Here is a 15,897-nt window from a genome sequence, read left to right as displayed (position 1 = left end):
GAGAGAGAGCGCTCGTGCACACATGCAGGGAAGGAGCAGAGAGGGGGGAGGGGCACAGAATCCAAAGCCGGCTCCAGGCTCTGAGTTATTAGCCCAGAGCCCGATGCGGAGGCTCGAACCCACGAACCGTGAGATCATGACCTGAGCTCAAATTGGACGGACATTTAACCCACTGAGCCACCCAGGTGCCCCCCAAATCTTAGTATGTTTTTAACTTTGACTTGATACGTGGTCTGAGAAATAAGTGTAATTAGATGGTATAGTTTTAGGAACCAGAACTATAAAAAGCAGTTAGTAAAGTTAGTAACACCCACATAACAGAGCCATTGTACTTAAATTATCATGTTGCAACTTTCTTGTACGTAAATTATCATATTGCAGATACATTAGCTAATTTTCATAATAAGCATTATTGTTATCTAAAAACGTAATGTATTAATAACTTGCTACAAACCTCTGTTGTAGTAAATTTGTTATTTTTGATGTCATGGTACTTTATTTTTAAGCATTTTTGTATTCATTATCAATAATATAAACTGTTTAAAGTGAATTGTTCTTTCTGTTTATTGATTACCATAATATAGTAGTTATAAATAATGTACATCTTCTCAAAGCTTGTGATAACTCTTGTTTCCTAGATCAGTCCCTCCTTTCTTAGTTTTTATTGGGTGGTTACCTATAACACAGTGCTAAAAAAAAACAATCAGTTAGGAAGCTCCAAGTCTGGGATTGATGCAGTTCATACAGATGCAGTTGGCATGATCTCTTTAGGTAGCTTGAAGAGATCACTAGTGGTATTTGAGGTTTATTTAATACTTAGATTTTGTATATTTTACATTTATTATTAAATTCTCCCAGCCAACCCTATGAGACAGAGGTACTATTGAGGGTCAATTTATAGCTAAAGCACAGAAGTTAAGTAACTTGCTCCTACATAGCTCATAAGTGGTAGTAGAGCTTGAATTCAAATTTGTTGTCTTCACTGTTGCACCAGAAACTTCTCATTCTGTCTACTTACTCACCTGATGAAGCCTGCCTTAGATTAGTTTACCAACCACCGCCGGTGGTATTCCTGGATCTAATGTAAGAAACATGGTGCAAATCCCTCTTAGTGGTGAGTTTCTTACTGTCCCTCTCTCATCTGTGCAGGCTGTGGTATGACCTCCACAGCTCCCCATTTCACATGGCTCCTCAGCATTCACTTAGCATAAGTAAGCAGTGGCTTCGTATGTTCACTACCTTGCTGTGGTGGTTTGAGGATGTTAGGTGGGTTCTGATCAGGGTATCCTGCTGAATTATTCTGATTCCATCTCACCTTTGGGCACAGCTTTGTTATCAAAGGCTTTTCCCCGTGTTCATATAGTAAATTAGTGTAATGGGAGGAAGAATGTGGAATTGCAAACAATGTATTGCAGTAATTGTGCTTTCCAGGTAAACATTCTCCTACTCTGAAAATTTAAGTTTGCACTTGGAATTAGAGCTATTTAAAAAATGTGTTCTGTGTTTTAGCTGGAAGAGAGCTTTATTTACCTTGGATGCCCATTTGTCACATTATCATGAGTTTCTGCTGCTTCAGCATTATCAGGGTAGCATGGTTTCAGTAATGGAAGAAATTTTAAAGGTTGCTTATGGCTAACATTTATCTTGTTTACACTTAAGCCCCTATAGTATTGGGGGTATCATTCATTAAAAAGTCTAATAACTTTATTTCTGGACAGTACTTTTGGTGCTTATTAGCCAGTGAGCAGGAAATATATTGAGTTTTAGAAAGTGTATTGCCAGAGTGAAATTCCTAACGTAAAGCAGCCATTTAACTAATCTCTTTTGTTTGTATATTTTCACACAGAAGAAAGAACCTTCTAAATCCAGTGTCAAGAAGAAAGTGACCAAGGTCGCAGAAGCAAAAAAAGTAATGAAGAGAAATTTTAAAGTGAATAAGAAGATAACATTTACTGAGGAAGGGGAGGTAAGATTCTTAAAGGCTTCATCTCTGAGATACCTTCCGCTTAGTGTAAAGAGTTTGACTCTCCTGCTGACTTAACATTCATTAATGAGAGAAAGAAAATGTTCCTTTTTCTTTTTTTTAACGTTTATTTATTTGTGAGAGAGAGAGAGCACACGTGCGAGCAAGCATGAGTGGGGGAGGGGCAGAGAGTGAGAAGGAGACACAGAATCCCAAGCAGGCTCCAGGCTCCGAGCTGTCAGCCCAGAGCCCGACGCGGGCCTTGAACTCACAAACCGCAAGATCATGACCTGAGCTGAAGTCTCAACCCACTTAACACTTAACTGACTGAGCCAGCCAGGTGCCCCAGAAAATGTTTCTTTAAAGCGTGCTAAGGCGATTCCTCTGTTGTCTCGGGCATTTCGTCAGCTGCCATCTATAAGCAGGATGGCCTTACTGACAGTAAACTGGGACACTTGTTGGTGCTAATGACACAGAGTTGGTTTTGAACTTTTTAAATTCCATTTTTACAGATTAGACTTTCCTGTCAAGGTGTCCATCAACACGTCCTTTGGGAACAAATGCAAGAATCGTAACAAAACCACTTGCCACAGCTTCTTTTCTGGGCCCTCAAAAGTCTCTGCTTTGCGGTTCCTCAGTCTAGATGCTGTATTGGCGTGTTTCTTACTGGTCTGGCTTTGAGGGCATTTTCTGCTTTCACATCATATCAGATGCAGGTGCCCAACTCTCTTGTCACCATTACCTCGGTCTTAGTGTAAATACATACTTGCAGAGTCGGAAAGCTTGCTGGTGAAAAGTCCCTCTGTCATATAACCTTGTTTTTGAAGAGGAAAGAGATGTGGAAAGTCCGTGACTGACATAAGGAGTAATGTCGGGGGGCAGCCACAGCAGGGTCTAACTTGTGTCACCCCCCAGGTTTCCTGTGCTTTCTGGTAGAGTGCTCAGCGCCCCATGCCCCCTGTCCTCTCCTTTCCTTGCCTTGTCTTCTGTTTTCCTCACAGCACTCTTGTGGCTTGACATCCTCTATTTACGTGGTTATTGTTGTTTTCTTCTGCTCCAGTGGAATGAGGGCAGCTACCCAAGGGAGGGTGTCTGTTGACTTTGCTCCCTACTCCATTCCCAGCTCTGAGAACAGAGCCCAGCATACAGTTAACCCAGAAGTTTTTTAAATGGATGAACTATTTTCTAAAATCCCAATAAAATAACAGCTTTTAAAATACTGTCATGTAGCACATCAGGTATTTCGTTGTCATTAATACAGATGCTGTGTAAACAGGCTGCATACACTGGAGTATTTTTTTTTTGAAGTTTATTTATTTATTTTGAGAGGTGGGGCAGGGTGGGGGGGTGCAGAGAGAGAGAGATTGAGAGAGAGAGAGAGAGAGAGAGAGAGAGAGAGAGAGAATCCCAAGTAGGCTCCGTACTGTCAGCACAGAGCTCAGTGTGGGGCTTGAACTCACAAACCATGAGATCATGACCTGAGCTGAAATCGAGAGTTGGACCTGAGCCACCCAGGCACCCAGAGTATGTTTTAACTGTGGAGTTAACAGGTGTGGATGTTACTTCGGGGGAAGGGAGCTTGGCACCAGAAGCCCAGATTTACACTGACAACATGGAGTAAAGTGGTGTATGAATCACATGAAAAAGCGCAATTTAAAGTTGTTGGAAATTGTAGACAAAGCCTATAGAATTGATAAGTAATGGATCTTCATGAAATTACTAAAAAGAGGTCAGCATCTGAAGCGAGCTTAACCAGAATATAGTTGTATTACGTCAGATGCTTATTGTAAAGTAAGATTAGTGCTGTTCGTGTAATGAGGATCCTCACTGTGCTTGTAAGTTTAACTACACAGATTACTTTGCTCCAAGAAGGATACAAATCCTTAACTGTAAAATGTTTCAATGTAAACTTATTGCTGATAGGAGCTCCATATGGCTTTGAGCCATGTTGAAACTTCTGCTCTAAAATTCTGAAAGAACTTTGCATTCAGCCCACAGATGCAGAAGCTTCTTTCACATGGTCACGAGGCAGGGCTGAGGAGTCTGAGCATGGATGCCATGCCTGCTCCCTCTCACTCCTTTCTCATTGTCCGTGGCCTCCCATCGTGGCTGCACAGGCAGTGACATTCGTGATCCCTGGTCCCTGCTGCGGGGATCCCATCTGGAAGAATGGCCGCAGTGGGCGGTGACAGGAGTGAGAGGAGGCAGCGATACCTGTGACGCGCAGGCCTACAGCTTCTCTTTGCACGTTCATGAGCAGCCTTTCAAAACGGTGGCAGCTACTGAAATCCTCTGGCAACCAATTACTCGTTCAAATAAGAGAATAGGTTTTGTCTGAATTGCCTTGAATTTTACAATGTTAGACCTGGAAGATTACTGAGTCCACCAGACCTTTTCTTATTTTTCAGAAAAGGACCCAGATGCCCAGAAATGAAGGAATTTATTCAGGATTCTGCAGTCGGGCTAGCAGAAAGGCTGGGACATTAAGCCAGGTCCCCTGACTCCAGATCACTGCCCTGATTTCTGTGTTACCGTGTTCCTAACCATAAACTGTGTGTGTAAATTCCATAGATTTGAGCCAGCTCCTGAAATCTAAACTAATTTTTTTCTATGCTTAGTTATTTTAGTCTTTATGTGTAGTACTGGCTGCTAGGTGATTTATCGATCAATTCTGAGTATCTGATAATGTGCCAGATACTGTACCGGGCTCTGAGAGTACATGAACAAGATATATGACTGCCCTCAAGGAGGTAAATTCTAGTCAGAAGAACAGGGAAGTAAAACCACAGAGGATGGTGAGAGAAGTGATGGGGGTGTTGGCAGTCGCTGGCAGAGATGATTTGGAACAGAACTGGTGGAGCACAGCACACTGAGAACACTGTTTGAGATGATGTTGAAGCAACTATGTTTTCCTCCAAAGTCTTTCATGACGTTTTCCTTTAATCCTGCCGTCACTGGATCATGGCAGCGTTACTTTATCCTGACCGGGACAGTCTTTTTTGTGGGTTTGCCCACTTCAATTCTTTTTTTTTTTTTTTTTAACGTTTATTTATTTTTGAGACAGAGAGAGACAGAGCATGAGCAGGGGAGGGGCAGAGAGAGGGAGACACAGAATATGAAACAGGCTCCAGGTTCTGAGCTGTCAGCACAGAGCCCGAAGCGGGGCTCGAACTCACGGACCGTGAGATCATGACCTGAGCCGAAGTCGGACGCTTAACCGACCGAGCCACCCAGGTGCCCCTGCCCACTTCAATTCTAAAGTTTGTTAGAAAGCTTAAGAAATATAGGTTGTGGGGCGCCTGGGTCGCTCAGTCACTTGAGCGTCAGACTTCGGCCCAGGTCATGATCTCTGAGTTCGTGAGTTCCAGCCCCGCGCCACACTCTGCAGTGACAGCTCAGAGCCTGGAGCCTGCTTTGGATTCTGTGTCTCTCTTTCTCTCTCTCCACCCCTCCCACACTCATGCTCTGTCTCTCTCAAACAAACATTTAGAAAAAAAATAAAGAAGAAATATAGGTTGTAAGGCAGAAAGTGGGAAAATACACCATTTCAAAATCATTCTGCAAAGGGAAATGGTTTTCTGTTGATGTTCCCTGTTTCGTGCACCATACTAAACCTTTTCCCTGCCTGCAGTCAGTTCAGCAGTGGCCTCAGATGCAGAAGTCTGTCTCCAAGGATGCCGAAGAGGAGGAGGACAGCACTGGGGGCATCAACTTAGATAAAGCAAAGGAAAGGCTTCAGGAAGAGGACAAATTTGACAAAGAAGAGTATAGGAAGAAGATCAGGGCAAAGCATCGGGTAAGTTTTCCATCTTGGATTAATACTGAGTGACATTTACTATGTCCCTAAATATATCTAGATATTCATTAGTTGTTCATCAGTAACCATGTTACTGTCTGCTTTCTCTAACGCTTCTTTTTCTGTGGATATTTTGTCATTTTATCTGGTCTCCTTTTTTGATTTTGCTGGTGGAATCTTTGTGGAGTCACTGGTGTCTGAGAACATTGCCCACATCTGCTTTTGGTTGAGGTAACCCAAATAATGTTAGTGATTTCTTTTTAGTTAAAGCTTTGATTTTGAGATTATTATAATTTCACATGTTGTTGTAAGAAGTAATACACTCTGTTACTCTCTCATCCCATGTGCTCCATTTCTAGAATTTTTGCCATTTCAGGAATGTTATGTAACTAAAGCATCGTAATATGTATGTAGCCTTTTGAGATTTGCATTTTACACTGAGCAGAATTCTATGTAGATTCACCCAGGTTGTTGTGTGTATCAGTACCCGGTGTGGATGTACCACAGGCTGTTCACCATTGACCTGTTTAAGTGACATTAATGTTTCAGCTTAAACTTTATCATTGAATTTCTTCCCATAGCAGTTAGTTGATAATGCATGGAAGATTTACTTAGTGTATTAAAAAAAAGAAAAGAAAGAGAGATAGAGGAACAAAGAAAGAAAAAGAAAGAAAGTAATCAACCTTGTTAAAGAGAGAGTGCTATAGCATGTGCACTGTTAGCCTTACACTTGGCAGTTTTCTGTTATCCCTGAAGTGGACTACTCCATTCCAGTCACTTAGTGACATTACTGTCTTCTCAGACTACTTAATTCCCATAAAAGTGGGTATTTCTCTAAATCAATGAGTTAGTTAATGAAATAAGACAGATTTAACATTTTTAAGGATGTTTCTCTAGCATGCCCTTGAGACAGGAATGACTTCAGGGGAACATAGTATCATGGCTAAGGCTGTCTGCCATAATATGAAATTCTGGGTCAAGAACTTGTAAGCCTTTGGATGTGGACATTACTACATCCTGAGAAGGATTTTTGTGTTTTTTGACTCCTGTTTGACCTTATAACGATTCAGTGGCTCAGTAAACTTTTCTAGAACAGTGGTTCTCATTCCTTCAAGCTTTGATGCCACTTTGCAGTAGCATTTGATGAATAAAAAGAAGCAGACATTGAAGATAGCTTCAGGGATGGAAATACAGGTGAAAAAGTCATTCCAGAAATGTGGGGAACAGATGAACCTCAGATATACTGTTTGCAGTTCAGAATGTTATCACACAAACAAAACATTTCATGCATTGCTGTTTATTACAGTACTTTAAGTTGAAAGTTAGCACTAATTATGTTATTAAAATTTTTAATAATGTTAAGAATGCCAGCAGTGTGTCATGTTTCAGCTTACACTTCACTTAGAGTACTTATCTGGGGAGACAACTAAAGGAACTTTATCCTTTATTTTTATTTTTTTAAGTTTATTTTTGAGTGAGAGAAAGAGAGAGAGAGTGAGAGAGTGTGTGTGTGTGCGTCTGAGTTGGGGAGGGGCAGATATAGAGAGGGAGACACAGAATCCGAAGCAGGCTCCAGGCTCTGAGCTGTCTGCACAGAGCCCGATGCGGGGCTCTAACCCATGAACCGTGAGATCATGACTTGAGCCGAAGTTGGATGCTTAACTGACTAAGCCACCCAGGCACCCCTAGACTGACTGACTTTATTTATTTATTTATTTATTTATTTATTTATTTATTTATTTTTAACATTTATTCATTTTAAGAGTGAGAGAGACAGAGCACGAGTCGGGGAGGGGCAGAGAGAGAGGGAGACACATAAGCAGAAGCAGGCTCCAGGCTCTGAGCTGTCAGCACAGGGCCCAACGTGGGGCTTGAACTCACGGACTGGGAGATCATGACCTGAGCTGAAGTTGGACGCTTAACTGACTGAGCCACCCAGACGCCCCATATTTTTAAATCTAGCCAGCAGTAAAGGCAGCAGGAGGCATTTACATAAAGGAAAGCTTTCCCACTCTTGCCCTTTCTTGTCTCCCCCTCCCTTCCTCCTCTCATGTGTAGAAGTTACTGCATCCAGGTTGTGGAATATTTTTTCTGAAACCTTTAGAAACTTAATTTCAGTTTGACTAATTGTGCATTTATTACACAGTGTGTGCTAGGCTTTGTGAGGAGAGAATACTTAAAATACATGAGTTTCTCTGTCTCTTGGAAGATTATAATTAAACCACAGTTAACTGTGGATATTCCATCACTGCACAAAAGCTTTTTATACCTTTTTTTTTACGTTAACATTTTCAAAATGAATAATATATTCACATTGTTCTAAAATAAAGATCATACAAAAGCTAATGTTGAGAAATCTTGCTTCTGCCGATGCCTGTCATTCTCACTTATACCTACCCCTGTAGGTAGCTATTTTTATTAATTATTAATGTATCCTGGCCGTTTCTTTATGCAAATGCAAGTAAACAGAAATAAATACAGATCCTTATTTTCTCCCTTTGTTACAAGAAAGGTAAGTATACTATATGTAGATTGTTCTGCACATTTCCATCTTCAGTTACTTTTGTGCTTTTAAATAATTCATTTTCTTTGCACCATTGTTAAAAGTAGCATATGATATTTAAGCTATCGCTGTGATTATCTCATGGCAAGGTTGAACAGAGCAGTTTGGGCTGACACAGCTGTGAAAGAAATCACAAGAACTTCACATACTACTAGTTTCAAAGTCAGTACCTTTCTAACTAAAATAGATAGGGGTCTTTAACAGGAAGCCACAGCTGGTGATTTTGCACAGAATGGCTGTATTCTGCACACAGGTAACCCGTGGCATCCTTTCCATATCAGAAGTTGAAAATGTTGTGTAGCCTGAAAAAAGTGCAAGGAAATAACTAAAATAGTGTTCTGTCTGTTCAACTTGAATGTAAATGCTATCTGAATCAGATACGATTACTTTCTCGGTATTTGCATCAGTAGAAATTATTACTTACACAGATGTAAGTATTTGTGTATTAAATTAGAAGATATCATGTTTGAGCACTTTAGACTTAGTAAGTTTATTATAATGGCATATTTAAGACAGTGCAGGTGCTCAGGTCAGCCATGCACCAGGCTGCCGTGGACTGCATTTCTGCCTCGAAGACACGGCAAGTTTGAACGTTTGGCTTATTTGGCAGGAAGAATGTGATAAGGAGGAGTCCTTGCCTTTGAGCCCTAAGTCTGGCATTGCCTGGTCCGGGTGAGATTCCCAGTCACCAGTTTGGATTGCACTGTCTTGTTGTGTAAAGGGGGGAAATGGGAGTTCCTGCCAGATGGTCAGGGGGCCCCTCTGGCTCTGTGTGTATAGGGAGGATATGGGAATAAAAGTACCCCTTTTTGTTTGGAAAATGGAATTTTAATTGGTCATCTTTTCCTGCTGACAAGAAGGGTTTCTACCTTGATGATAAGGCCTCCTTATTTGCTTATTTTCCAGTGGTTACTAAAATATTATTTTAGAAATGAAACATATTATCAGTCCTGCACAGATTATTTTATCTTAATTGCCTTATCTGAATACATTATTGGTTTTGAAATCATATTTTTTTTTCCTAATTGAGTATATTACTTACTGTAATGACAATGCTTAGTTCTTCTAGCATAAGGTTTTACCTTGGGCAAATGTAATTATGTTTCCCTTGAAGTCGTCCCTCATAATTTTGTTATTTCTTTGGAAGAATACTGAGAAGAATTGTATGTCCCTAAAGAACTCTTGAAGTACTAACTTCGGGTCTGGGGATAACCTTTACTTACTTAAGATAGAAGGAGATGAAGAAACTTGACAAAAAATTGAGTAGGGGATGTGCCTAAAAGAATCTTACATGTAAAAAGAAAACTCTACAAAATCTGTATTTTATTTATTTTATTTTTTATTTTTTTTAGAGAGAGGGAAAGAGAGTGTGAGCAGGGAGGGGGCAGAAGGAGAAGGGGAGAGGGAATCTTAGGCAGACTCCACACTTGGTGCGGAACTTGACACGGGGCTTGATCCCATGACCCTGGGATCACGACCTGAGCCAAAGTCATTAGTCGGACGCTTAATTGACTGAGCCACCCAGGTGCCCCACAAAATCTGTATTTTTAAAAATACCTGTCAATTTTAGGAGTTTTCATAATTTAGGAATGTTCTTTCAGCATGTTCACAATGTTTCACGATTATATTCTGGTTTAAAAGGGTAACATTTAATATCTGTGGGTTTTGTCTTAATGATTTTGAAGTAGTTGTTTGCTCCTGCTGTTTACAGTTACCAGCTCTGCCCCTGGTTTTGAACGTGCTCCCAGTTTCTGTGGTACAGGACTCTGCTGTTCATTGTCACTCTTCATGCTGACAGACCAATTCTTGACTCATATTTTCATCTACCAAACTCTGAAAGCTCTGTAATTTCTACTGTGGCTCAAGTAAATATCTTCTTTGTCCTAAAGGTTTAGAAGCTGAGCAACAAGAATTTTAACTAGTTTATAACACAAACAAAAGAGCTGGTACGGTGTCCCTGGGAGTAAATTTAGCTTCCTGCTCCTGGAACTCCGAGCTGCCCGCTCTGTGGACGTCAGGGGACCTTGTGTAACTGCTCTGGTCACTGAGTCGGCAGCCTTATTTATCTTTGCTGAGTCTTCATTTTTTTTTTTTTCTGAGACCATTCCAATCCTCACCTTTCCCTGGCGGCTCATAGGAAGCTGTACTTAACTAGGCCTGTTACTCTTTTCTGTGTTGAACCTTTTGAAACCACTCATCAGAAGTAAGATTATAGCAGGAGCTATAATTTTTTCATATTAGGCCATTAGTAAACTAGTATACCCTAAAGGCGAAACCAGTACATTTGCATGGAAACAATGTGTTTTCTTGCCATTCAGTCAGAACCCTCAAAGGTGGGCTGTGGATCACGTCAGTGAAAGACGTCTTTTACTTGAATGGAGTGAAAATCTGCTTTGTGGTGTGTGTCATCATTCTTAGCTCTGGAAGATAACTTGTAATTATGCTGATAATATCTGCTGGAACAGCTGGGAGTGGAGAGAAGCAATACAACATGAAGTTCTCTTTCATTCCCTGGAAATTTGCTTTGAGTGCTTTATCGGTTTTGGATTATAGGTTTAGATAACACAGCCGTGCCAGGATGGGGCTTGGACTGCTTGCGAAGATGGTACTACTAGCGTGAACGGAAGGTTAGAAAAGAGTTAAAGGGACCTTTAAATTTTTTTTTTTTGACGTTTTATTTATTTTTGAGATAGAGAGAGAGACAGAGCATGAACGGGGGAGGAGCAGAGAGAGAGGGAGACACAGAATCGGAAGCAGGCTCCAGGCTCTGAGCCATCAGCCCAGAGCCCGACGCGGGGCTCGAACTCACGGACCGCGAGATCGTGACCTGAGCTGAAGTCGGACACTCAACCGACTGAGCCACCCAGGCGCCCCATGGGACCTTTTATTTATTACTTATTTAGTTATTTATCTATTTATATTTATATTTATTTATTTATTTATTCATTTATTTTCAGTGTTTATTAATATTTTGAGAGAGACAGAGTACGAGTTGGGGAGGGGCAGAGAGAGAGGGAGACACAGAATTCGAAGCAGGCTCCAGGCTCTGAGCTGTCAGCACAGGGCCCGACGCGGGGCTCGAACTCACAAACTGCGAGATCATGACCTGAGCTGAAGTCGGACGCTTAACTGAGCCACCCAGGCGCCCCAGGGACTTTTCAGGAAGTCTATTTCATTTTTGTCTTTGTTGACACGGAATTGAGTTGCCATTGAGTCCACGTATCTAAAACATAAATGTATATGATATCAGGAAGGAGGGGAGCAGTAATCAGGCATCTGCAGTGCTGTGCTTTGCATGTGTTATTGAATTAGTGCTAACAGTTAACTTCTGAGAAAAGTGAGCTAGCTTCAAATTACAGATGATAAAATAGACTTAGAAGGAAGGGTCAAGTAATTTTCCATGGTCCCATGAGTCACAAATGGCAGGCCTGGGACTCTTACCCCAAGGTCTTTGTTATTCTACAGACTCTTTTTTTAACTATTCGTTCTGTTTGAACTACCTTAAACCATCAGGCATTCTCTTACAACAGCTAACTCTGAAACAGTGAATGAAAGGGTGAGAATAGGAGTGGAGGATTTTGAGGAAGGAATGACAAATAATGGAAATTGTTCATGTTTCCAGAGCAAGGCCATTGTTGTCAAATACATTAAGGAATAAAGTAAGCGTGGTCGTTAGTAGCTTAGTTTAGGACCCAGTACTAATAATGTCTTTGCTTGAGTGTTCATTCAGTATCTATATAATTACTAGCACCAGAGTCCATTTTTAAGTAATTGTGAGTCTAAGAGCCTAAGGCCTTGTCGAAGACTGGTCTGGCTCAGATGACCTTAAGAAATTTTACTGTTGTCAGCAATGTCATCATGAGAATAAGGGACTAAACATCTGGTGCTTAATTCCAAATTGGACTTAATGAACAAAGCTTACTTTCAGGGGAGGAAAGGAGATCCTCTTTTTGTATATCCCCATCCCTTTTCCAGTTTCAGCCCTTCCTACTACCATCACAGCAAAGTGTACTATAAAAAAGGAGCCCTGGGGCGCCTGGGTGGCTCAGTCGGTTAAGTGTCCGGCTTTGGCTCAGGTCATGATCTCCAAGTCCGTGAGTTCGAGCCGTGCGTCAGGCTCTGTGCTGACAGCTCAGAGCTTAGAGCCTGTTTCAGATTCTGTGTCTCCCTCTTTCTCTGACCCTCCCCCGTTCATGCTGTCTTTCTCTGTCTCAAAAATAAATAAACATTAAAAAAAAAAATCTATTTAGAAAAGGAGCCAGCCCGTTACTGTGGAACCTTTCTGATTTAGAGATGTCTGCCTGAGAGGTTTCTCTTTATATTCCAAAGAGCTTATACCATTTTGTGATACTCAGTTCAGCAGCTTGATACATGGGCCCTCCTTCATATTCAGCATCCAAAATAAGACATTTAAATACTCAAAATTGCATAGATCTCATCAACTGCGTGGCAAGTCTTTGAGCTGTTTATCATCTCTATTTTTTATTGTTGAAATAAAGTGGGATCATGCGATTTTTTTTTTTTTTAAACACCATATGATGTTGGAGAGGTGAGGTGGTGGTGGTTAGATTGATGGTTAATGGCTGGAGATTGTGGTTAAGGAACATGGGCGGAGCTTGGTGCTAATGTAATCAATGTGTCTGACAAGGCCAGGTCATAGACTAAAAAGACCAGGGGAACTAGACTGTTTGGCCAACCCTTAGAAGCCCACCATGGGGCTTGGCACATAGTAGCTCAGCAGATGTTTCCAGATATACTTACTTTTCTCCCTGTCTTCATATCCTTGTTGGAGTTGTTACAGATTTATATACGGAAGAGGGAACAGATCAGAGAACCTTGCTTTGTTCGGAGTCCCTGGGAAGGATTTAGGTTAACTGGGATTTTGTTGTTGGAGGGTAGGGGGTGTCTTCAGGGCCAGAAATCTTTGTAATCATTCTTTTATTCACTTCTGTTGAGCCAATTTTCTTCCCTGAAAAAGAGGTTCATGTGATACTGAAAGAAGGATAGATGTTTCCTGCTGCTCTCTCTGACAGCTGGGAAATTGATTCCTTACCAAACTGACACAGTCACCTGATACTCATTCAAATAGCTTATGCTTCCACTAGCTCCTGAGTTGTATTTCCAAATCTGTGAATTTCCAAGATTGCCATAGAATGAAATGATTTAAATAACGTAGTCCTGTCTGCTGATGAAATTCATACTTCATGGTATTTGCTTTTCTGGAAGCTAGGGATCTATAGTTTGTGAGAAGCCAGAAGAGGTATAATAACATCTGTAAAGAGGGTGTTTTGTACCTTGAAATGTGATTTTTCTGTTTTCCTATCCCTTGTGTATTTGGTTTCTATTATTGAATTTCACGCTCTTCTTACATTTAATCATTTGTAGGATGGTAAGACTAAAGATAAGATGTTGCCTTATTTTTGTGTGGCATAAAATAGCTTTTGCTACCAATGTGTCCTCAAAAATGAAATAGGAAAATAAAGGATTTGAAGCATTTGAACCACAAAAAATTAAGAGAGGGAGAACCTCAATTGCTCAGTCTAATAAAATTTAATTATTTTATTAAAATAAAAGTCATTGTACTCCAACCTTTATCTTTTTGTCTTGTCATTTTTAACATCTGTAAATCATATGTATATCTTTTTAAAAAGAAATTTTTTCTTTAGTAAAGGAAAAAATGTACTTTCTTCTTATATCCATTTCCTAAATTTTGGATTACCATAAATTCTACTTTCTGTTTTTTCCTCTGTTTGAAGACTGATGTTTACTCCTGCCTCTTTTCAGGTAGAGTGCTAATAGCTTTTTAAGATAAGAAGGAAAAGTTTTCTAATTTTCCTTATGTTTCACTGAGTATTGAAAGTTCTTTTTATTTATACTTAAGCTCCATGTCCTGCTCGTGGTCACTCCCTATTTTAAAGGTTTTGGATGTCCCTCATGCATCTGGGACTTGTGGTAGAAATGTTACAAGGAAAAATTAGCCCATTTGTATGCCCGTGTGAATTCTGATGGCCAGGTAAAATTTGAAATTTATAATGTCCTTCCCTGACGATAATGAAGTAATACTGGAGTTCCTTAGCAGTGGAAAATTGTCAATATGTTCTTTTCTGCTAGATTAAAATGACTAGACGAAAAGGGCCAGAGTGGAAATTATGTTTACTTGAATAGAAAGGGTTTTTCCGATGTGAACATATTGAGGTTATTGTTTGGAACTTTGAAGTGCCATTTTCAGATCCTCTAATGCGTTGGGAGAAGGCCAGTTACTGAGTAATTACAACAAAAATTTGTGTGACTGTTAAATGTGGTTAATTATCTTCTTTTTCCCCCTCTGCACAGAGACTGGCAAAAATTAATTAGATAATGTCCACAAAATGCTGTCGGGGGGGAAAAATGCTATTAGGATGAAAAGACACATACGGTAGCAGACCATTATTAATAAAAAAAGAAATGGAATATTTGTCTTAAACATGTTGATAAGACAAAAACACTATGCATCCACAAAACAAGTATGCTTTCTAATGGAGGCGAGAGTGGGGAGAGGTGTGCTGGAATTGAAGGAGGGAAGGGGGGAAGTGTCCTGGGGTTGAGAGAGTGAGGATGTTGGCTCCTTAGACCTGGTTTTAGTCTAAGCTTCATCATTGGCTGGCTGCGTGATCCCAGATGTTACTTAATCACCTTGGTTCAGTTTTTTCATCTATAAAATGGAAAGAATAATACTTGCAAAGTTTTTTTAAATAGCTTAAAAAGTATATGTAAAATGCCTAGTATACTGCTGTCTAATTCAGAGGTATTAGTGTTTGTAAGAAATACAATGTAATAATGGTGTGTTAATGGGCATATGTTTTTATAAAAGTTCAGTTTCATAACTCTCGTTATTTGATGTTTTGCATGCCTATATTTTATGTAGCTTTAGTTTTAAAATAAGTTTGAGCAGCATAGCACTTGAAAGTCACTGTGACCTTCAAAAACCCAGAAACTTCTTTTTGTAGGACATAGAACTGAAGTGTGTGTAAGAGAGAAGAGGGATGATATTACAGATACGTGTATCCACAAACTAGAGCCAACTCTCAAACTAAGCCTGATGATTAGTTGCTGTAAATCCTTTTCTTTAATATTATTTTGCTACTTTCATCTGTTTTGTAGCCTGTTTTGTAGACAGAGACAGAGTGTGAGCACGCGAGGGGCAGAGAGAGAGGGAGACACAGACCCCGAAGCAGACTCCAGGCTCCGAGCTGTCAGCACAGAGCTGACATGGGGCTCGAACTCATGAACCGTGGGATCATGACCTGATCCAAAGTCAGACACTTAACTGACTGAGCCACTCAGGCTTCCCAAGACGAGCCTTTTTATTATTTTAACACTTTGTTTTTGAAGGGAAAAAGAGGTTGTTTTTATTTAAAAGAAAACTATTTTCAACTTTAGCTGGGTTGTTTTGTTTTGAATTTTAATATTGTGCATACTAATTTATTGTGCATACTAATTTTTTCCTTACTTTAAAAAATGTCAGTGTTGTGTTTTGTGCCTACTTACGATCATTGGAAAACTAATGGAGCAATTATAAAACAATATAATAAAATA

At 40.2% G+C, this 15,897-nt stretch overlaps 1 protein-coding gene across 1 annotated transcript in view; it reads left to right on the top strand.

Moving 5' to 3' along the window:
* The window catches only part of DDX10 (DEAD-box helicase 10), a 280,373-nt gene that overhangs the window by 157,335 nt on the left and 107,141 nt on the right, over window positions 1–15,897 (top strand). The window contains exons 14-15 of the mRNA XM_049613892.1: window positions 1,847–1,966; window positions 5,595–5,759. Coding sequence (XP_049469849.1) covers window positions 1,847–1,966; window positions 5,595–5,759 — 285 coding nt within the window. The remainder of the gene's footprint in view (window positions 1–1,846; window positions 1,967–5,594; window positions 5,760–15,897) is intronic.

Source organism: Panthera uncia, chromosome D1, assembly GCF_023721935.1.
Source record: "Panthera uncia isolate 11264 chromosome D1, Puncia_PCG_1.0, whole genome shotgun sequence".
NCBI classification, from domain to species: Eukaryota; Metazoa; Chordata; class Mammalia; order Carnivora; family Felidae; genus Panthera; species Panthera uncia.
Note: the sequence above shows the minus strand (reverse complement) of the source record. Positions and strands in the feature narration are given on the sequence as shown.